The sequence below is a fragment of the Globicephala melas genome, chromosome 6 (assembly GCF_963455315.2).
Source record: "Globicephala melas chromosome 6, mGloMel1.2, whole genome shotgun sequence".
Classification (NCBI taxonomy): Eukaryota; Metazoa; Chordata; class Mammalia; order Artiodactyla; family Delphinidae; genus Globicephala; species Globicephala melas.
Genome location: NC_083319.1, coordinates 56,123,985 through 56,148,428, shown reverse-complemented (window position 1 = coordinate 56,148,428; position 24,444 = coordinate 56,123,985). Strand labels below are relative to the sequence as shown.

The 24,444-nt window shown below is 34.9% G+C and overlaps 1 protein-coding gene across 1 annotated transcript in view; it reads right to left on the bottom strand.

Moving 5' to 3' along the window:
- RIC1 (RIC1 homolog, RAB6A GEF complex partner 1) overlaps positions 1–24,444 on the bottom strand; it is a 136,372-nt gene that overhangs the window by 62,594 nt on the left and 49,334 nt on the right. Inside the window, 1 exon segment of the mRNA XM_030877129.2 lies at positions 13,235–13,314. Within this exon segment, the coding sequence (XP_030732989.2) occupies positions 13,235–13,314 (80 nt within the window).

Sequence of the window (24,444 nt, the reverse complement as noted above, 5' to 3'; positions counted from 1 at the left end):
GAAATGAGGGGTAGGTCAACTACTAGTCAAACTTCCCATAGCCTTGAGGAGGGAGCAGTTTCCCACTAAATTGATAAAAATAAAAAGCAAACTACAGTACTCAAAAACGTATCATAAAAATTACAAAGAAGTCTTAAAAGAGAAAAAAATGGGCTTCCCTGGTGGCGCAGTGGTTGAAAGTCCGCCTGCCGATGCAGGGGACACAGGTTCGCGCCCCAGTCTGGGAAGATCCCACATGCCGCGGAGCGGCTAGGCCCGTGAGCCATGGGTGCTGAGCCTGCGCGTCCGGAGCCTGGGCTCCGCAATGGGAGAGGCCACAACAGTGAGAGGCCTGCGTACCGCAAAAAAAAAGAGAAAAAACTGCCTTTAATATATATGTCAAGTATGCTTTGGAGGGCTAAACAAGATGATACAGAAAACTGTCACTATGCAATTAAATTCAACAGGCATTGATTTCAACAAAGTCTAGTGTGCAGGACATCTCAAATACTTTAAGTGCCAGCTAAAGAAAACAGTAACATAGCAGATAACCTGATGGATTTGGTGGTGCTGGGGGTGGGGTGGGCAGCAAACAACCCAGGGACATCGGATAGGAATTTCAGAAGTACAGCTAACTATACAGTGTTTTTCCTAGCAACATTACTTACCCTAAGGCCTATCTTTCCTTCCAAGTATAGCTCAAATCTCCTTATCTACAAACCTTTCCCTGACAACTCAAGAATTTTCCCCTGAAATGCTACTAACACCTTTAGGGATGTTCATTCACTTGGCATTTGCCATTGCATATTGCCATTAATTTTAAATATGTCTCTCTTCATTAGCATCTTATACCTTTTCAGCAACAGAATAGCTAGTGCCTTACAAATGATAGCAAAGCATACAATAAGTGTTTGATGATGATGGAAAAAAATCTCATTCCAGATTTTCACATTTTTTTCCCAGTTTCTTGAGGTGTAATTGACATAGAACACTGTATGAGTTTAAGGTGCACAACAAAATGATTTGCAATATGTATACACTGTAAAATGATTACCACAATAAGATTAGTTAACATCCAACACCTCACAGTTACAATTTTTTTCCCCTTGTGATAAGAACTTTCAAGATCTACTCTCTTACAACTCAGGTTATCAAATTTTAAAATGATTCTGGAATGTATTAGGCTTGATCCAGGAAGTTCTGGCAATCCTAGGTGAATTCTGGACCAAAAGGCTTTGGTTCTCCAACCATAGTTCTGGAAAGGCTCAGGATGGTTTCTTTCATCAAACTCCATACCTCCTGTTTCATCATTTTCAGTTAACCTAATTGTTACCAGAATATCAATAATGAAAGTATTTGGGCATGAAATAAAATGATGATATCTTGAATGTGCTAAAACATACTCAGTGAAAAAAGACTGAAAATTGTTCAAGCTGACTGATGGACACATAGGTGGTCATCAGTCACGTTATTATTATACTAACAGCAAACTGGTGCCAAATTAGCCCTCCAGAAACAATAAAAAAAATAACTGGTCAAAATATATAAAACAACCATATTCAGACACTGCATAACAGGCAGAACAGGACTATAATCCTGAGTGAAGGGAGACAAACAAGGTTTTCTGATAGAAGTCACTTTCTAGACTACCATGTATGGTGGGAAGACACAAGCATAATATGGCAGTCTTGTTAAGCTGAGGAGAAAAAGATTAAAGTTCAGGGAAGCAGAAGCAGCTATTTGTGGAACAGAGTACAAGACAGGTGAGAGATACAGAGAAAGAGCTCTAGAAACCTAGAGCTTAAGGGATTCCCCTTAAGTCTTGCTGAATACTAAGCTATGCATATATATGGTGAAACCCCACAAGGTCAGCCAAAGAATAACTACCAGAGTTTTAAGCTGTACCGTTCATATAGGGCTGAGAGACATTCCAGTTCTGACCACATAAAAGAGACCTCATTAAAGACTCAGGACATTAGCAGAGAGCTCAGAAGCGCTAAGCTAGTCTACAGTAAAGGTTGAACCTACCCTAAAAATACATAAACAAGCTTCAAAAGGATCAAGAAGCTCTCCAACTTAACTGCCATCCAAAACAAAACTCAACATTCTTTAAAGCAAAAGAATGAAAATCAGACATTTGATATCTAATACAATGCCCATGATCCAACCTAAAATCACTAGACATGTGATATGCCCCAGCAACTCAACTCTTAGGTATTTATTTACTCAAAAGATATAAAGCTAACTGGAGAGTGAAATGAGACTGGAATCTGAAAAAGCAGACAAGGTTCCCAATTTCACTTTTTACTTTTTGTATGTCTCTCATTATCTGTGTGCTTTTTAATACAATTTTTAAAGGTTACACTCTATTTACAGTTGTTACAAAATATTGGATACATCCTCTGTGTTGTACAATACATCCTTGCAGCCTATCTTACACTCAATAGTTTGTATCTACTACTCTCTCACTCCTGTATTGCCTCTCCCCTCAATGGTAACCACTAGCTTGTTCTCTGTATCTGTGAGTCTACTTCTCTTTTGTTATATTCACTCGTTTGTTATATTTTTTAGATTCCACATAGAAGTGATATACAGTATTTGTCTTTCTCTGTCTGGCTTATTTCACTTAGCATAATGCCCTCCAAGTCCATCCGTGGTGCTGTAAATGGCAAAATTTCATTCCTTTTTATGGCTGAGTAGTATTCCATTGTATATATATATATACCACTTCTTCTTTATCCTTTCATCTGTTGATAGACACTTAGATTGCTTCCATATCTTGACAATTGCAAATAATGCTGCTAGGAATACTGGGGTGCATGTATCTGTTCAAATTAGTGTTTTTAGGGTTTTTTTGACATATACCCAGGAGTAGAATTGCTAAGTCATATGGTAGTTCTATTTTTAGTCTTTTGACTAAAAATATGGTTTTCCACAGTGACTCCACTGATTTACAGTCACACCAACAGTGCACGAGACTTCCCTTTTCTCCACATCCTTGACGAGACTTGTTATTCATGTTCTTTTTTAGGATGGCCATTCTGACAGGCGTGAGGTGATAGCTCATTGTGGTTTTGATTTGCATTTCCCTGATAATTAGCAATGTTGAGCCTCTTTACATGTGCCCATTGACCATCTGCATTTCCTCTTCAGAAAAATGTCTATTCAGATCTTCTGCCCGTTTTTTAATTGGGTTGTTTGTTTTACTGATGTTGAGTTATATGAGCTGTTAATGTATGTTGAATATTAATCCCTTATCAGTCATATTGCTTGCAAATATTTTCTCCCATTCAGTAGGTTGTCTTTTTGTTTTGTCAATGGTTTCCCTTGCTGTGCAGAAAGCTTTTATTTTTTTTAACATCCTTATTGGAGTATAATTGCTTTACAATGGTGTGTTAGTTTCTGCTTTATAACAAAGTGAATCAGATATACATAAACATATATCCCCATATCTCCTCCCTCTTGCATCTCCCTCCCGCCCTCCCTATCCCACCCGTCTAGGTGGTCACAAAGTACTGAGCTGATCTCCCTGTGCTATGTGGCTGCTTCCCACTAGCTATCTATTTTACATTTGGTAGTATATATATGTCCATGTCACTCTCTCACTTCGTCCCAGCTTACCCTTCTCCCTCCCCATGTCCTCAAGTCCATTCTTTACGTCTACGTCTTTACTCCTGCACCTTGCTGTGCAGAAGCTTTTAGGTTTAATTAGGTCCCATTTGTTTATTTTTGCTTTTGTTTCCTTTGCTTTAGGAAACGGATCCAAAAAAATATTGCTGTGATTTATGTCAGAGTGTTCTGCCTACGTTTTCCTCTAGGACTTTTATAGTATACAGTCTTACATTTAGGTCTTTGATCCATTTTGAGTTTATTTTTATATATGGTGTTGGAGAATGTTCTAATTTCATTCTTTAACATGCAGCTGTCCAGCTTACCCAGCACCACTTACTGAATAGAATGTCTTTTCTCCATTGTATATTCTTGCCTCCTTTGTCAGGTTAATTGAGTATAAGTGTGTGGATTTATTTCTGGGCTCTCTATCCTGTTCCATTGATCTATGTGTCTGTTTTTGTGCCAGTACCATACTGTTTTGATTACTGTAGCTTTGTAGTATAGTCTGAAGACAGGGAATGTGATTCTTCCAGCTTTGTTCTTCCTTCTCTAGATTGTTTTAGCTATTTGGAGTCTTCTGCGTTTCCATACAAATTTTAAAATTATTTGTTCTGCTTTTGTGGAAAATGCCATTGGTATTCTGATAGGGATTGAACTGAATCTGTAGATTGCCTTGGGTAGTATGGTCATTTTAACAATATTGATTATTCCAATCCAGGAACATGGTATATCTTTCCATCTGAGTCATCTTCGATTTCTTTCATCAGTATCTTACAGTTTTCTGACTACAGGTCTTTTGCCTCCTTAGGTAGGTTTATTTCTAGGTATTTTGTTCATTTTGATGTGACAGTAAATCAGACTGTTTCCTTAATTTCTCTGATAGTTCATTGTTAGCGTATAGAAATGCAACAGATTTCTGTATATTACTTTTCTGTCCTGCAACCTTACCGAACTCACTGATGAGCTCTGGTAGTCTTCTGGTGGCATCTTTAGGATTTTCTACGTATAGCATCATATCACCTGCCAACAGTGACAGCTCTACTTCTTTTCCAATTTGCATTCCTTTTATTTCTTTTTCTTCTCTGATTGACGTGGCTAGGACTTCCAATACTATGTTGAATAAAAGTGGCAATTGTGGGCACCCTTGTCTTGTTCCTGGTCTTAGAGGAAATGCTTTCAGCTTTTTCACCGGTGAGGATGATATTAGCTGTTGGTTTGTAATATAGGTCCCAAATCAATAAAATCAGGAATGAAAAAGGAGAAGTTACAACCAACACCACAAAAATACAAAGGATAATAAGAGACTACTACAAACAACTATATGCCAATAAAATGGACAACCTAGAAAAAATGGCCAAATTCTTAGAAAGGTGTAATCACTCAAGACTGAATCAAGAAGAAATAGAAAATATGAACAGACCAATCACCAGTACTGAAACTGAATCAGTAATTTAAAAACTCCCCAAAAATGAAATTCCAGGACCAGATGGCTTCACAGGTGAATTCTACCAAACATTTAGAGAAGAGTTAACACCTATCCTTCTGAAACTATTCCAAAAAATTGCAGAGGAAGGAACACTTCCAAACGCACTCTATGAGGCCACCATCGCCCTGATACCAAAACCAGACAAAGACATCACACGAAAGGAAAATTACAGGCCAATATCATTGATGAACACAGATGCAAAAATCCTCAACAAAATACTAGCAAACCAAATCCAACAATACATTAAAAGGATCATACAACATGATCAAGTGGGATTTATTCCACAGATGCAAGGATTTTTCAATATCCACAAATCAATCAATGTGATACATCACATTAATGAACTGAAGAATAAAAACCACAGATCATGTCAATAGATACAGAAAAAGCTTTTGATAAAATTCAACATCCATTTATAATAAAAACTCTCCAGAAAGCAGGCACAGCAGGAACATACCTCAACATAGTACTTGTTTGTTTTTATAAGAATAAATTCATGGACTACCAGTGTAAATTTTTTTAAGTGCCATGGGATTATACATGAGGGATAAGCTATTTCTTGGGTACAAGGGAAGATAGGAGAGTTGAGGTCAAGCTTTATAAACATTTGACCTGAGCTTGAAAACCAAGTGAGATAGCTTTCTTACATAAAAAAAGATAGCGGTAAAGGCATACTAAGTAAAGCAAATAGCAAATGAACAGAATTAAAATACATAGGAAGTGTGGGTTCAGTGTGCTAGAGATAGGGGAAAAGTAAGTTCTAAATGCCAAGCCAGATCTCTTGGACTTTATTTTGTGGGGACTGGAGAGCAACAGAAGTTTATGAGATAAGGAATTAATACCCTGAATATATATAGAACTCCTAAAACTCAACAGCAAAAAACCAAAACAACCTGATTCAAAAAGGGGCAGAGGACTCAAAACAGACATTTCTCCAATGATACACAATCGGCCAATAAGCACATTAGAAGAGTACCTAACATCACTAATCATTAGGGAAATACAAATCAAAACTAAAGTGAGATACCACCTCACACCTACAAGTTACTATAAAAATACATATATAACAATAAGTGTTGGCAAAAATGTAGAGAAATTAGAGTCCTTGTGCACTAAGTACAGAATATGGTACAGCCCCTGAGGATAATAGTATGGCAGTTCCTCAAAAAAATTAAAAAGAGAATTACCGTAACATACAGCAATTCTACTTTGGGGTATATACCCAAAGGAACTGAAATCAGGGTCTCAAAGAGACATTTGAATACCCATGTTCATAGCAGCATTATTCACAATAGAATGTGGTATATACATACAGTGGAATATTATTCAACCTTTAAAAGGAAGGAAAGTCTAACATATGCTACAAAATGAATGAAACTTGAGGACATTATGCTAAGTGAAATAAGTCAGTCACAAAAGATAAATACCATATGGTTTCACTTATATGAAGTACAGTTAAACCTTGAACAACCTGTGGGTTAGGGATGCAGACCTCCATGCACTTGAAAATCTGTGCATAACTTTACAGTTGGCCCTCCATATATGTGGCTCTGTATCCTTGGATTCAACCAACCAAGAATCCTGCAGTACATATTTACTGAAAAAAATCCATGTATAAGTGGACCTGCACAGTTCAAACCTGTGTTGTTAAAGGGCCAACTATATAACTATACTTTAAAACATTATGATGATAAATGTTACATTGTGTATTTTACCACAATAAAAAAATTAGAAATAAAAAAATTTACTGATATGATCTTTCTGAAATAATATTCCAGGAAGTACTGATGTATAATGCTAGCTTTTTTGTATCTTTAGATCCAGGTGTTAATTATTTAGAACAAAGTAAATCCAGACTTTAAAAAAAAGTTTCTGAGACAAGAATCACATCATCAAGTTTCTGCTTTGAAGAATAAATCTGGTTATCAGTGCAAAGAATGGATTTCAGTATGGAGGAGAAAGAGACTAGAGGACAAGAATGAGTTAGTAAACAAGCTTTTCAATAGGCAAGGAGAGGCCATGAATGCCCTTAATATGACAAGTGAGAGTAAAATACATATTAGCAAATTTTAGAGGCACTAGAGAGTTGTAATCAATCAATACAATCTGATTACCAAACAAAGAAGAGAAATGAAGAAATAAAGATTCCAAGGTTTTCAACATCACACACTGTATAAAAGATCATGGTAATGGCAATAAATTTTAGAAAAGCAATAACATGTTTGGCTTGGTAGAGAGGAAATGAGTTAGGTTTACACATGATGAGTTTGAGGCTGCCTAGAGACACCTAAATAGATTTGTTCCAGAAAGGTGGGCCAGAAGCTTAAGAAAGTGGTACTATATTACAGAAACGTCTGAACCTCATCCATATATACTGGATAATTAAAGCCAGTAAGAAGAGCATGTAGAATACAAGAGAACGCATAACAAAATCCTGGGCAACAGTAAAGCATTATTTTAGGTACTCTACAGTGTAATTTAAGGTGTTGATTTAAACCTAACGACAGGGCTTCCCTGGTGGCGCAGTGGTTGAGAGTCCGCCTGCCTATGCAGGGGACACGGGTTCGTGCCCCAGTCCGGGAAGATCCCACATGCCGCGGAGCAGCTGGGCCCGTGAGCCATGGCTGCTGAGCCTGTGCGTCCGGAGCCTGAGCTCCGCAACGGGAGAGGCCACAACACTGAGAGGCCCGCGTACCGCAAAAAACAAACAAACAAACAAACAAAAACAACCTAATGACATCTTCATGAAGTGGATATTAAATCCATTCTTCAGATTTGTAAAATAAAACTCAAAAAAAGTAAGCAACACGATTAATCCTGAAATCTAAGAAAAGCCACTGAAAAACTGTAGAAAAATGGCAAGTTAATTTTATGTTAGAAAAATTCATTTAGGGGTAAACCACAAAAGATTAATTAATAAGATATTACAATAATCCAGGAGAAAAATGACAGAACCCAAGCTAAAGTAGTGTTGCTGAGAATTAGGAAGAAGGCAAAGACATGAGGGATACAAGGTAGAATATACTGGACTTGATATAGACTGGCTATTGGAGTTATTAAGTCGTAAGAATAAATAAGCTCAAATGATGGTGCCATTTACAAAAAAAAGAGAATAAACTGTAGGCTTTCCCAGGATTAGGTTATTTTAAAAGCAGAATGTAATTTTTCTTTTTATATTTAATAAAAAATTTCTCCCTTCTGATTTTTTCACTGTAAGTTATTAGATAAGACCTAGGATTTAGTCACAGTAATTTCTTCTTATTAACTTTCTTACCTTCTAAATCTCACCAATCCAGAATGCTCTGGCCATGGGTGTATGTTTTGTTTCCTCATCTCATTGAGAACTTTTAAAACAACATCTTCTCAGTAAAGACCCTGACCACTCTATTTCAAGTTGTTTCCCCACTTCCCATTCCCTTTCCCGGCTTTATTTTTCTCCATAGAATGTATCACCTAATTTGTAATGTATTTTACTTATTTATCATCATCTATTACAAGAATGCAGGCTGTATGAGTAGAGTTTCTTGTTGTTGTTGTTTTTCTTCTTTTTTCTTTTTCCTCTGCTGCATCCCAGTATCTAAAACGGTCCTGGAGCCTGACAAAATTTAATACTTAAATGGACAGATGGATGACAACAATTTTTCAGAAGAGTTTTCTGAAAGAGGTAAGTACTCTTTATCACCAGGCATTTTATATCATTTTTCTTAAAAAGAAAAAAAAAGCTTTTTATTTACATTATCACAAAATCAGACAGCTTTGAGTCCGATAAGAACAATGCACAGGGCTCTTTGAATCAGGCAGATTTCTTAACAATTCTGTGATTCTTTGAATTCAGGTGCCAGTCTTAGAAGTGTGGCCAACAGGGAGTGGTTTTCACTGTCCAGAATTTATAGAATAACGTTGCTAATTAATCTTATTAGTAAATGCTCATGCAATTATAATGTAAGCTAATGGATACATAAAAGACACAAAGTTGAACAGCTAAAGGTTACACATGTACTGTTACAGAATACATACATATTGAAATCAAATTACACATGCAACGTTTTGAGAAGATCAAAGGGAATCAAAAATGTTAGGATAACTAACACACTTTGTCAAGTTCAAAAACTGAACTTAGACCAAGATATATTGTTAGAAATAACTTTCTAAATCTATAGAAGCTTAAGGGGAAAAAAGCAGTTAAAGTTTATTCTCCAGAAAACTAACACTCAAAACTTACTAGCAAAAAGAAAAAAACAAATGTTGAGGGGAATCTTTCACATCTGTAAGTAATTCAAACCTCTTTTATTCTCTTTGATGTAACTGAGTAAATGTTTATATTCCCTTACTTGCAGGTTTCTCCTGCAAGAAGCTTTATTTTATTGAAGTATAATTGACTTACAATGTTATGCTAGTTTCAGGTGTACAGCAGTGATTCAGTTGTATATATAATATATATGTGTATATATATATATATCATATATATGTTATTTATCAGATTTTTTTCTCTTATAGGTTATTGGAACATATTGAGTATAGTTCCCAAGAAGCAGGATTTTTGAAAAGGCAAGTTGTGTTGAAGTTAGAAATTGCTAACTTCAACTAATTATTCTCTTCTTGCTTCCCACCTAGCACTAATTCATAACAGATGGTAAAAATATTGGCCTTGGGGAGGGAGTGGGATGTCTGAATTTTGATAGTTGTTTTGGAGTGATTTTTTTCAGTGAAGAAGATAATATCTTCATCTTTAATAGTTGACAATTAAATATACTGAATTTTAGTACAGTAACTTTTCTTTTTAAAAGACCACTAACCTCAATAAGGCTGGTCTCAATAAGGTGGAAAGATAGAAAGAATAAGGAGAAAAAAATCTCTGCTCTCAAAGTAGTATACATAATGATGAAATGTTTGTTGAAATTATTTTCATTATGAAATTAAATATGATTTGCAGTTTCAAGATATACCAAACTCATACTTAAAAATAAACACGTGAACATATTCTAAAGCTTAACACAAATTATTTCTGATTTATCCCTGACAGAGTTTCCTTCATTAATTGCACTGTAAGTTACAAGACATGAAAGAAAAAGCCATCAAGATGACCCCTTCAATGGATAAGTCCATCCATTGGCCTGTGTAACCAATATGAAGGAATATTTTAATATAGAATGGAATTTATAAAGATGCAAAGGATGAAAGAAATGGAAAATTCATTAATCAAACAATAAATGACCTAAATGACCTTTGAGGCATAAAGAGTCATTTAATATAAGACTGTAACCATTGCTGAAGCCTGACTCCCACCATCAACAGGAAGGATGTTGGAAACAACACTATGTGGAAACTCTGAAAGATTATGGGGGCATCTGACCTGTTCTAAGATGAAGCACTATGGGAAAAGAGGCAGTCTGAGGTTAAGATGCTGTCACATAATACAAGGAAGTTGAGATACTATAGAAAAACTCATGGGAGGAACTTATAAGATTTAGAGAAGAGAAGCAAGAGACAATAGCGTTTCTAAAACTGTGAAGAGGATGACTAACCACTGGCCTCAATTATGCTGTCTCTATTCTTCAGGACTACTATAAACCACTCCAGATCATTTATCCATTTTTGGTTCCCTAACTCCCCAAATAAAACCCAAAGTAGTAGATGGCTAGATGGACACACGGGGTTGAAGTGTAGTATTGGTGGTTAATTTAAATACACAGATTTTGAAGCTACAACACTTAAGTTTAGATCCTGACTGTGTCACTTACTAGTGTATGACTATGGGTGAGTTACTTGGCCATCTCTGTGCTGCAGTTTGTATAGTTACTGTACATAACTACCTCATCAGGTTGCTACAGGGATTAAGTTAGTTTGAAAAAGTGCTTAGAATAGTGTCTTGAATTGCATAAGTGTTTACAATGGCACAGATGATGATGATACACTCTCAAAACTAAATTTTTTTAGTTTTTAAAAATTTTTATACAATTTACTTTCCATTTACAGTTATTACAAAATATTGGCTACATTGTATATTGTATAATACATCCTTGAGCTTATCTTACACCCAATAAAAACTAAATTTTAAAAAAAACTCTCCTCAAATCAGGTTTTAAAAACCTAAACTCACATAACCCTCCAAACAACTGAAGAAAATATTTTTATTCCCATTTTATAAACAGGTTCTACAGAAAAACTAAGAAACTTACTAGACTAAAAAGCCGAACTAGAAAGTAGTCTAGCAAACAAATGCATAATAGGCTGATTCTAATCTGCTCTGTGAAACTGTTTCCATATAAGAGATTTTGTTTGATTTTATGTAACAGTTACTAGAAGTTAAACTCTGAAAAAAGTATATTATCAAGTTAAAAACAAAAAATATATATAATATATACAATTTATGTAATGTATAAAATCACTTTATATATATAATCACTTAAAACATTAGAAATAAAGTAAAAATTTGATGAGGGAAAAAATATATTAATAATAATAGCAGCTGTCCATTATTAATTTTTCCACAAGCTAGGCACTTACCTAAACATTTAACATGCATGGTCTCATTTAATCCTATAAAATAATTACTACTGTTATCTCATTCTACAGATGAGGAAACTCAGGTTTTTAGAGGTATTTTAACTTGATAGGAGACATACAGCTGAAAAGCAGCAGAACTGACATTCAATTCCAGGTCTATCTGACACCAAAGCCTATATCCCCCCTTAATTTCTATTTATGCTGCTCTAAGGCAATACACATTTTATTGAGCCCACATACTGAAACTCAAACTCTTCAACACAGTGGAAGAACATCCAAGTTTAAAAACAAAACAAAACAATAATGCTCTTTACTTAGTTCTTTAGCTTAACATATACAGTCAAACACAGCATAGCTCATGCATTGTTGGGACTACTACTTAGTTAAGCAGTGTGCCCTGGAGTCTTAGAATTAAAAGGTAAGAAACTTTTTAAAACCTCTGGAAAACAAAAAGTGAGTCTCAAAATACTACTCCAAAACACTCTAAATATATGTAAATCATGTTGGCAAATGGAAGAAAATTGTATTTTTCACTGTTTCAAGAGATGTTATTTCCCTCCCCTGCCCACCTATAATAGTCCCCTGCCCACCTATAATAGTATAAAAAATAATCAAGTTAAGTACAGGTGATTCTGTTTATTGCTTTTTATTTACAGGAGAGTGTCTAAATTGAGAATTAAAATGGAGATAGTTCCTCTCATGAGATTGCTTTTATCTATTTATCTTTTGAAATCTTTCAGAGTATGTCTAAATTGAGAATTAAAATGGATGACATCTCCTCTTATGAGATTGCTTTTACGTATTTATCTTTTGAAATCTTTGTGTTTCTTAGCAATTTATATGACCCCTTCATATAAAAAACAGTAAGCCTTGGTCTTGTTTACTGCAAAATTTTCCCCCAGTTTGTTATCTGCCCTTTTAATGTTGGTCTTTTTTTTTTCTGTTAATTTTCAGAAATTTAAACTTTCATATAATGTAATCTATTTTCCCTTTAATTACTTATATAACTAATAACCTCTGTCTTCTATCATCTAGAAATGTGATAAATAATTCATTTATATTTTCATCCAGTTTTAATGGCTTGATCGTTTTTTAAAAAGGTGAAATACTTGAAAATTACATTACATGTTCTTTTATTTCAAAAGGTCTTTCAATAAAATGTTCTCTTGTTTCACAAGTAAGGAAAATAACAAAAAAGGAAAAAAAAACAATGCAAAACATACAGAACACAGATTAAAGATCAAAAGTCCAAGTTCCCTCAAATTCTAATCAAGAGGTAACCCACTGTTTGGGGTACATATTTTTTCTATGCATACACTAAAATGTACAGGAAAAAGTACGTATAGCTTACTGACACTTCACCTCTTCCCCTCATGATCTTAGCTCATACATCCCCAATAAAGACTAAAGGATGCTAGATCTGGAGTATTTTAATAGTAATTCTGGAGATAGTACATCCATCCAAGATTTTCAGACTTATTTAATTATAGAATTCTTTATTCAAGTGACAGCAGTTCAAAGACCTGGTAATCTTTAAAACAGTGTTTTGGAAATGCTGGCTTAGCACTTGAGACAACCCCAAACTGTAATGTTTTGTGAATACAAAGTATGCAAATCAAATATTTAAAAAATGAAAGACAACAAACTTACTTGGGATACACTGGTTCATAAAGGTACTTGTCCCCTCTTGTAGATGTTATATGAAAAAACAAGATGTAGCCATTTGCCGTCTGAAAGATAAATTTTATTTACCATGAATTAAAGGGTAAGGCTATGACTGTAATCTTAATTTTATATATTGTTACTTTGAAAACACTTCAAGAACCCCCTTTTGAAGAGCTACAGCTTAATTATGCAAATAAAAAAATCACTTTGCTTCAATATAATCCATCTTGTTTAAAGTAACTCATGAAAGGGATTTACAGATTTCAAAATATTTCATGGGTAATTGAAATCAATAGTTCATAACATGCTGTAGACATTAATATTCTAAAATAACTTTATTATTCAATAATAGATGATTATTTTGCAAAATATACAGAACGTTTTAAACTCTGGAATAATACGGCAAATAATTTTTCTGAGTTTTTAAAGCAATTATGTCACCAAATAGTAAGTATGATGAAATTCTTGACTCTACTCAAAGTTTATATAGTGTAACTTCAGAATAACATATTTTATACATTTCAAAATCAATCAATTAGCCTCTGATTTACTACAAAATATATCAAGACAGAAGTAAAAACAGAGCAAACCTCCAACTTAAAAAATTTGAACATCAGCTAATTTTTCTAAGTTAATAAAATGTTTTAAAAATATAAACTGTATTAAGTGAAGTCAGTCAGAAAGAGACAGACAAATACCATATGATATCACTTATATATGTAATCTAAAATATGACACAAATGAACTTATCTACAAAACAGAAACAGACTCAGAGACATAGAGAACAGACTTGTGGCTGCCGGGGGATGGGGGGGTGGGGGGGATGGATTGTGAGTTTGGGATTAGCAGATGCAAACATGATATGCATAGAATGGATGAACAACAAGGTCCTACCGTATAGCACAGGGAAATATAGTCAATATCTTGTGATAAACCATAATGGAAAAGAATATTAAAAAACGTATGTATATGTATAAGAATCACTTTTCTGTACAGCAGAAATTAACACACATTGTAAATCAACTATATTTCAATTAAAATATATATATAAATTATATTAAAACAAACAGTGCCATCATATGATCATGGCACATATCTGACTTGTAAAGCTCAAACAACCATTTTACATTTATATAAATACAATATTTAGCTTTTTCTAAACAAACATTTTCAGGCATTAACAGAGTGAAGTGGCAATGTTTTACCCAAACTTCTTTATATTCACACTGAATTCTTATCATTTTAGAGGCAGGAGGGCTTTTACCCAAAGTAGAACTAAAGAAACTGAAAAAATTATTCAAAGTTTCAAGTTTCTTTCCAGTACTGGTTTTCTGTTTTTCACATAAAGGAATGCCAGAGGAAATACTCAATTTCTTCAGCAAAGCCAGGTGTTTTGTTTCTAAGCTATAAACTTTAATATTTTAATGTATTCCAAAACTCTAATTCAACATATTGGGATACAAAAGAAAAAAGGTTAAAATCCTTCAGAAAAGATCATCATTCTAATTACTCATGTGCAATTTTTTATTCTCCTAATGTGAAAACTATGGGATCAAAAAGAAAATGGATTCAAATCAAACCATATTGAAAGTTTCAGACATCATGACCCCTATATAGATTAGTGACTGTTTAAAATGTGTAAACTCTACTGTTACAGGGGCTAGAAAAGTAAAATAATACGGTCTAGTACTTAGATGAATAACATACAACCACTGTCTGAATATCAGTCACTCAAGGTCAAAAGTTCAACATTTCAGAATATCAAATGCTAATAATGTACTCAGAATTTTAACAAGTGCTTAGAAGACTATAATGCCAGGAAAAACACAGCATCACTTTGTACCAGCATTTAGAAATTTTATATAGACAGTATACTAGATCAGATTACAAATAATGGCTTGATTTACTATTTTGGTATTCTGTATCAATGATCTTTACCAAGTTTCTATGGCTTTGCATGTATATTAAATGCTATTTATTTCCAGATCTCAATGACATTCATCAGTGATAATTTCATGAACAGTCCTGCCTTTGAACAACTTAAAAAGTTTTGGTAGCAAAAACATGATCATCCTTAAAAAGTAGCATCTTTGTGTATCCATACCAAAACTGTTTTTATGCAGTGTTATGATGGCCCTTCTCTTCCTATCCCTAAAATACTGCAAAAAAGTATATAACTACTGCTTACTCTGTAGGCAACAATACCAATACCTTCTTTGAGTATACATCCATAAACACACGCACACACCCCAAAACTAACTTTTCTAAGTTAATGAAAAGACAAAATAAAGAACTTCGAAGTTCTCTTTCCTGTTATCCCTATCTTAACAATATTTTTTTCTTTCTCCAAGGTATATTACTGGATTATGTGCCTTTAATTACAGAGGCCCAACAATCTGTAGGCAACTTATATGACAAGTCTTTATGTCCCCTTCTTTTGTCTATCCATGAATTAGGGCCATAAGGTCATAAGGATAAAGGTATTGAGAGGATAAAAGAAAATCACTACTTAAATAGAGGCTGGAAGAGACAGCCTTGTCTCTACTAATGCTACTTAGAAGAACTAGAAACAATAATGTAAAAGGATATTAATAATGCAACAAATTATCAGTCAGAGAGGTATGAATATTAAAGTTTCACATCATTTATTTCAATTGCAAATCTAGTAACAGAGCTTTTAAAAAACCAGGCAAACTACCTCACCTAATTCCACATTTTAAAAAGAAGAGATTGAATTCTACAGGTGGTGGTGGTAGTTGATACGGTTATCATTATTATTATTAACTGCCTGTTTCTATTCTGCTTTGTTTGGGCATTTGGGAAGTTTTCACTTGCCACCCCAAATTAAATGTATTTTTAAATTATTTTATGACTGATGCATGACATATATATTACAAATAGTAAACTTCTGTAAACAGGAGTAATTTAAATCTAACCGTGTCATGAGACAAATCAACTGCTATATATAACTAATGCTTAACCTGTAGGCAGCATCCCAATACTTTCCTCTACCAACCCAAATACTTTTTTGTACATGAATTCACCAGATAGTTTAGAATTCCAAGTCATAGTGCATTTCTTCCTCAGCATATACCATTTTTACCATAAAGAATAGGACAGATTTATGCATCTGGCTCCAATGACTTGAATAACGGCATCACAGAGATTTCTGTAATAACTTAAGAGAGAAGGATTCGATGATTTAGAGATGTATCTTCTATCCCAACATACTGTCATATCAGGTTTCAAATAAGGCTGATAACAGACTAGCATTTTTTAATTCTTTACACTGGTTTATAAATGATGCTCTCTGTTTTTAGCTTTATTTTTTTGTTATACATGTTCAAGTATATAAAATTACTCACCCCAAAGCATAATAAGATAATGATCTAACACTTTTGTATACTCTTTCAGACTTTGTACATCCATACCTATGAATATAGTTAAATGAAAAATAACAAAAATGGTTATAAATAACATATTCTCTCAAAGATAGGTGAAGAATATCTTTTGATACAAATAGTCATCAAAAATTATTATATTATTACTAGTTCTATCACATTGTTTTATATCAAAATACTTAAAAAAAAAAACACTTCTGCTTCCAACGAAGATGGATTAAGCTGAAGTCAATTTGTGCTTCCATCTGAAACAAACAACCAAAAACCAAACAAAATATATGAAACGATGGTTTTCAAAACACTGACAAGCAATGAAGGCTAGTGATCTCTGACACATGGAAAACAACTCAGGTGAGTTCTATGATTGTTCCAGCTTACTCTCTTGAGTTTCCAGGTCACAGCACTGAGAAGGGGAATAGAGACAGAGCCTGGCAGACTCCCTGAGTTGAGAAGACGATGTTGAGAGTCCAGGAAGAACAAGGCACTAACAAAATTTATATGACAGAGTACCAGAGTCAAGAGAGCTGCATGGAGAAAGAATCAAAGAGCACCAATAAGCACATGCATGTGAGGATACTACCAAGGCAGAAGAGAAACCAAAAGGATTAGTAAAGGGAACAGTGCATGGTGCTCCAACAGTCCAGAAAACAGTCCCTGTCCCACCAGCAAGACTGAGGAAACTCATAACGCACAGGGCATTGATTAGAATGCTCAGGAAGGTAGTCCTCAGGTATGGCTGTGGTAAATTGACTTTTTTTTTGTTTTTTGGGGTTTTTTGTGTTTTTTGGGGGGGTACGCAGGCCTCTCACTGTTGTGGCCTCTCCCGTTGTGGAGCACAGGCTCCGGACACGCAGGCTCAGCGGCCATGGCTCACGGGCCCAGCCGCTCCGCGGCATGTGGGATCTTCCCGGACCGGGGCACGAACCCGTGTCCCCTGCATCAGCAGGCGGACTCTCAACCACTGTGCCACCAGGGAAGCCCTAAACTGACTTTTTAAACAAGAATAATAGCAATCTATGTTGGGGTCTTACCATATATAAAAATAAAACATGTATAATATATGTTCCTTCACCCCAACAGAATTAAACTAGAAATTGATGACATAAGATTTCTGGAGAACTCTCAAATATTTGGAAACTAAATAATATGCTTGTAGGGCTTCTCTGGTGGCACAGTGGTTGAGAGTCCGCCTGCCGATGCAGGGGACATGGGTTTGTGCCCCGGTCCGGGAAGATCCCACATGCCGCGGAGCGGCTGGGCCCGTGAGCCATGGCCGCTGAGCCTGCGCGTCCGGAGCCTGTGCTCCGCAACGGGAGAGGCCACAACAGTGAGAGCCCCGCATACCGAAAAATAATAATAATAATAATAATATGCTTGTAAATACTTCATGAATAAAAGAAGAAATCAAGACAGAAATTTAGAAAAATACAGGATACTAAAATTTGTGGGGTGTTATTACAGCAGTACTTAAGGGAAATTTTATAGCTTCAAATACCTGTATTAGGAAAAAAGAAAAATGCCAAATCGGTGACCTTGGGTTCTACTTTAAACAAGAAACAGATGAGCAAATGAAACCCAAAGTAAACAAATTAAAAAAAAAATAGAGGAAATAATACAGATCAGCATAGAAATCAGTGAAGTAGAAAACAAAAATAAAATCAATGAAATTAAAATCTGTTTTTTTTTTTAAAGACCATTAAAATCGATATACTTCTAGTCATACTGTCCAGGAAAAAAAGAAAGAGAATAACCACTATCAGAAATGAGAGAGGTGACATCACTACATATTCTACAGATATTAAAATAACAAGGGAGTACTGTGAATAACTTTATGACAGTAAATTTCCCGCTTGGATGAAATGGATGGGTTCCTTTAAAGACACAAACTATTAAATCGTACTGAAAAGAAAGAGGTACCCTACATAGGCTTATATCTACTAAAGAAATTGAAATTTCAATTAAAATCCTTTCCACAAAGCAGAACAAAACTCTAGGCCCACATGCTATCACTGGTGAATTCTATCAAATACTTAGAAAAGAGATATCAATTCAACACAAACTCTTCTAGAAAACCAACAAAGAGGGAACACTTTTGATCACATTTTATGAGGCCAGCATTACCCTCATACTAAAAGAAGACAAAGACATTATGAGGAAAAGAAACTACCAGCCAATATCGCTTATTAACACAGATGTAAAATTTATAAACAGTTTTAGCAAATTAAATCTAACAATGTATTAATACATCATAAGTAAATGGGGTTTATCCAGGAATGCAGGGTTGGTTTAACATTCAAGAATCTATAAATGTAAGTTACCATATTAACAAACTAAAAAAGAAAAATAGTATGATAGTCTCAATAAATGCAGGAAAGACATTAGAAAAAATCCAATATAACATTACTAATTAAAAATTTTCAGCAAATTAATGAGAGGGTTAATTTCCACAACTTGATAAAGGGGATTTACAAAATATCTATAACATGATTCTTCTTCTTTTTTTAATATTTATTTATTTATTTATCTTTGGCTGCACTGGGTCTCTGTTGCTGTGCATGGGCTTTCTCCAGTTGCGCCGAGCGGGGGCTTCTCTTCATTGCGGTGTGCAGGCTTCTCATTGCGGTGGCTTCTCTTGTTGAGGAGCACAGGTTCTAGGCGCACGGGCTTCAGTAGTTGTGGCACGCGGGCTCAGTCGCTGTAGCTTGTGGGCTCCAGAGCACAGGTTCAGTAGTTGTGGCACACGGGCTCAGTTGCTCTGCAGCATGTGGGATCTTCCCGGGCCAGGGCTTGAACCTGTGCTCCCTGCATTGGCAGGTGGATTCTTAACCACTGCGCCACCAGGAAAGCCCCTATAACATGATTCTTAATGGTAAAAGACTAAATGCTTTCCTCCTATTCAAAATTGTACTGGACAGTCTAACCAATAAAATCAGGCAAGAAAAAGAAATAAAAGGATCCAGATTGGAAAGGAAAAACGTAAAACTGTTTTTTGACGTCACTGTCTATACAGAAAATCTGGCGCAATCTACAAAAACAGTACTAGAATAACTGAGTTTAGCATGGTTGCAAGATACAAGATCAATAGAAAAATCAACTGCATTTCTATATACTATCAGTGAACAATCAGCAAATTAAAATACTGTTTTCAAAAACATCAAAAAATATAAAATACTTTGGGATAAACCTGGCAAAAGATGTGAAATACTTGTACACTGATAACAAAACATTGACAAAGTTAAAAATATCTAAATAAAGGAAGAGATATATGTTGTTCATAGGTCAGAAGATTCAATACTGCTAAGATGACAACTCCCCCCAAATGGATCCACATATCCAATGCAATGCCAGTCAAAATCTCAGCAGGTATTTTCATAGAAACCGACAAGCTGATGCTAAAATTCATACAGAAACAAAAGGTCCTAAAACACTGAAAACAACTTTGAAAACAAAGTTGAAAAAGTAACACACTGTGATTTCAAAAATTATTACAAAGCTAGAGTAATCAAAAGTAATACTGTATTAACACAGACAAATATATCATGGAACTGAATAGAGAACACAGACAAAACCCCACATACATGTGGACAACAGATTTATGACACAGATGCAAAAGAAATGCAATATAGAAAGGATAACCTTTTCAACAAACGGTGCTGGAACAACTGAATATCAATATGCAAATAATTAACTTAGATCCATATCCTGCACCATATATAAAAATTAACTCAACATATATCAGAGATCTAAATATAAAACCTAAATCATAAGACTTCTAGAAGAAAGCATAGGAAGAAGATAAGAGCCATTAAAAAATAAACTAATGAACCAGACATCATCAAAATTAAGTACTTCACGCATTCAAAAAATAGTGTTAAGAGAATGAAAAGACAAGTAACATACTAGGAGAAATTCTTCGTAAAGCATATGTGTAATAAAGGACTTGAATCCAAAATACACTAAGAACTCTAGAAACTCAACAATAAGAAAGCAAAGAACCCAATAAATAAAATGGGCGAATGATCTGAAAAGACACTTTACCACAGAAAACACACATGGCAAATAAACAAATGAAAAGATGTTCAACATCATTAGTTATTAGAGAAATGTAAATTAAAACTATAATGGGATACCACCACACAGCCATTAGAATAGCTAAAATTAAAAAGGCACACCTTAGGTTGGCAAAGAGGAATGAGAACTCTTGTACCCTGCTGGTAGGAATGTAAAATGGTACAACTGCTTCGTAAAAAGTTTAGCGTGTCCTTAAAAAGTTAAACATAAGGGACCTACCTTACGATCTAGCTGTTCCATTCATGGCTATTTACCCAAGATAAAAGGAAATATATGCCCATATAAAGATTTGTACATGAATGTTCATAACACTTTTATTTAAAATAGCCCAAAACTATAAACAACTCAAATGCCCATCAACAGATAAATGGATAAACCAACTGTGTTATATTCAATAAGATACTCAGCATTAACTACTGATCCATGACAACATGCATGAATCTCAAAATTATGCTGAGTAAAAGAAATTAGAAAAATGTCATAGCACATACTGTATGATTCCATTTGTTTAAAACTCTAGTAATCTGTAGTGACAGAAAGCAAATCAGTAATTGGTTTTAGAGGGAGGTGAATCATGGCAGGATGGAGGAATTACAAAAGGGTACAAGGAAACCTGTGATGGATCTGTTCACTATCTTGACTGTAGTTATGGTTTCAAAATTTATCTAATTGTACATTTCAAACATGTACAATTTATTGTATATCAACAGTACTTCAATAAAGCTATTTAGAAAAGAGGAATGGAAGTGATGGTTCGACTTAGAAACTTCTGCTTCTTGAAAAGCTTCTACCATCACAAGAAAGGCCTTATCTAGCCTACTGGAAAATAAGAGGTCACAAAGAAACCAGAACAGACAGCTACAGTCAACTACCAGATATGTAACTAAGGGGCTATCCAGCATCAGTGGAGCTGTCAAATGACTGTAGCCACATCAGTACTAGAGGTGAGATCAGGAGAACCATTTGACCAAACCCAGTGCAAATCACAGAATGAGAGTAAACAAATGGCTGTTTTGAGCCACCATTTTGAAGATAATGGTTAACTGTGAAAAATAACAACCCTAACAAAAATAGTATAATTTAAGGAAGTATAAATAGTATGATTTAAAGACACCAAGTTATGGAGACAAGAGCAAAATTCAAAGAGATCCAGGAGAATAGCAGAGTAATCACTTCCAAAACAGTGTCTGGTCACACCAAGATGGGAAAAAAAAAGAAAAAAAAAAAAGAGAGATGAATGGGTACTATTTAGAACACTGTACTCCTCTACAATTTGCTGTATTCCACTCTCTTATAATACTTTGCTTTCAGCTGTTATTTGGTGACTCAATACATTAACATGCTGGGAACAGGAAAAAAAATCACAATGAAACAACAGGAATTCTAAATTAAACTGATGTCTTTCCCTTATTTATAAATAAATTATATTCTAATTCATGTCACAGTAACTCATGTTGTGGCAAAACAATCTACATTTCCATTTAGCTGGGTGTGAAAGAGAATATTAAGAGTAGCAATGAGAAATAGAGTTGGAATGGCAGGTAGAGGCCAGATCACAAGATGCTCTGAATACTAGGCTAAGAAGTTTGGAACACATTTTGAATGCAATGGGAAGCCACCAAAAGGTTTAAAGTAAGAATAATATAAGTGGGACTTCCTTGGTGGTCCAGTGGCTAAGACTCCAAGCTCCCAGTGCAGAGGGCCCGGGTTCGATCCCTGGTCAGGGAACTAGATTCCACATGCCGCAACTAAGAGTTCGCATGCCTCAACTAAAGACCCCGCATGCTGCAACTAAAGATCCCACATGCTGCAACCAAGATCCCGCGTGCCACAACTAAGACCCGGCACAGCCAAATAAATAAATAAATATTTTAAAAAATAAAAGCTGTGATTCAGAAATAGCTATGCATAATTTAGATGCATTTCAAGTAGACAAAAAAATGTAACTGGAAGTTTTGAGTTCTAGGCAATCTACAAAAGATACTAAAAGCCTGTGCTAAGGCAATGACAATGAGAATAAAGAGAAGAGGATGGCAGTAAACTAGAGACAGGACTTAGCAAAATACTGGTGATTGGATGGGAACACAGAACCAAGGGACTCCAGGTTTTTTCCTATTATAAGCAAAGCCTCAATAAAAATACTTACGCATATGCCTAAATATGCTGGTGCTACTATTTGCCAGACACAGTCCTAGAAATGAGACAGTACTTCAAATTCATTTTAATGTTCCTTGCGCATGGATATAGATCAATTGTCTAAAACTGAGGAAAACTGTAAGGATATTTATGGTCTGGTAACATGTCTACAAAAATGATATTCTACTTCTGATGCTCAGAGAATGCACACTCCCAAAAGCTATGGGCCAATTCTTAAAATGGTAAAGGATTTTCTTTCTCACACCCCATTAAAAAACAGTGTCAGTGAGATTTCTTTCTAAGGTACAAGTTGATAAGGAGGTGACTGTGGTTCTGTTGATGATACAGTACTAGAATTTTTAATACTGACATGTCAGAGCATACAATGACTATACCTGGGGATCAGGGGGAAGGCCATAAGAAAATTAAATGGGGATGACTGCTTTGGCTTTGACTTAATGTGCAGAGAGTGATGCTGTATTGCTCTATAGGTCATACAACTGTATATCCTTCTCACACAGTCGATCAATGATTTTTTTTGTAGAAGCAAATTTCAAAGCGTCTCCTAGATTCAGCTTTATTCCATAATAGCTAGTAAGATTAAACAACCATGCTAACAGAGAAAGGCAGCAAGGCAAAATTATTAAGACTTTCAAATTCTAGAACCAGCCTTCATGGGTTAGAATTCCATTATCAGTGATGTGATCTTAGGCACATAGTATTTATGTAATCTGGGGCAGGTGCTTTAACCTGTCTACCATAGTTAGCTCTACTATATGGTGGAAGCAATAAAATTACCTACCTTTAGAGGAGTGTTTGTTTTATGTATTCAGGTGTTCCCATATGGGTGCATACATGTTAACATATGCTATCCTCTTCTTATATTAATCCTTTTATCATTGTATAGTGTCCTTTTCTGTCTTTCTTTATGGCCTTTGCTTTGAAGTCTATTTTGTCTGATACGAGTATTGCTACCCCCACTTTCCTGTCATGTCGATTTGCATGAAGTATCTTTTTCCATCCCCTCATTTTCAGTCTATGTGTTCCTTTTACCCTAAAGTGGGTCTCTTGTAGGCAGCATGCTATAGGTTCTTGTTTTGTTATCCAGTCTGCCACTCTGTCTTTTGATCAGAGCATTTAGTCCATTGACATTTAAAGTAATTACTGATAAGTAGATATGTCTTTATTGCCATTTTAAACCTTGTTTTCCAGTTGATTTTGTATTTGTCTTTTGTTCCTTTCTTCTTTTTGTTTTCCTTTTGTGGGTTGACAGTTTTCTTTTGTATTATCCTTGAGTTCTTTTCTTTTTATTTTTTGTAATCTATTGTGTGTTTTTGATTCGTGGTTACCCTGATTTTCAAATATGTTAACCCATTACTATATCTCCTTGCTTTAGACAGGTAGTCATATAAGTTCAAACACATTCTAAAAGATCTATATTTTCTTACTCCCCTCCCCTACATTTTGTGACTCTGATGTCCTATTTTACATCTTCATGTTATCCTCTTGCTGTTCATTGTAATTATAATCACTTTCACAAAATTTTTTGATTTTTTAAAAAATCTATGTACTGGCTTCCTTAGGTGA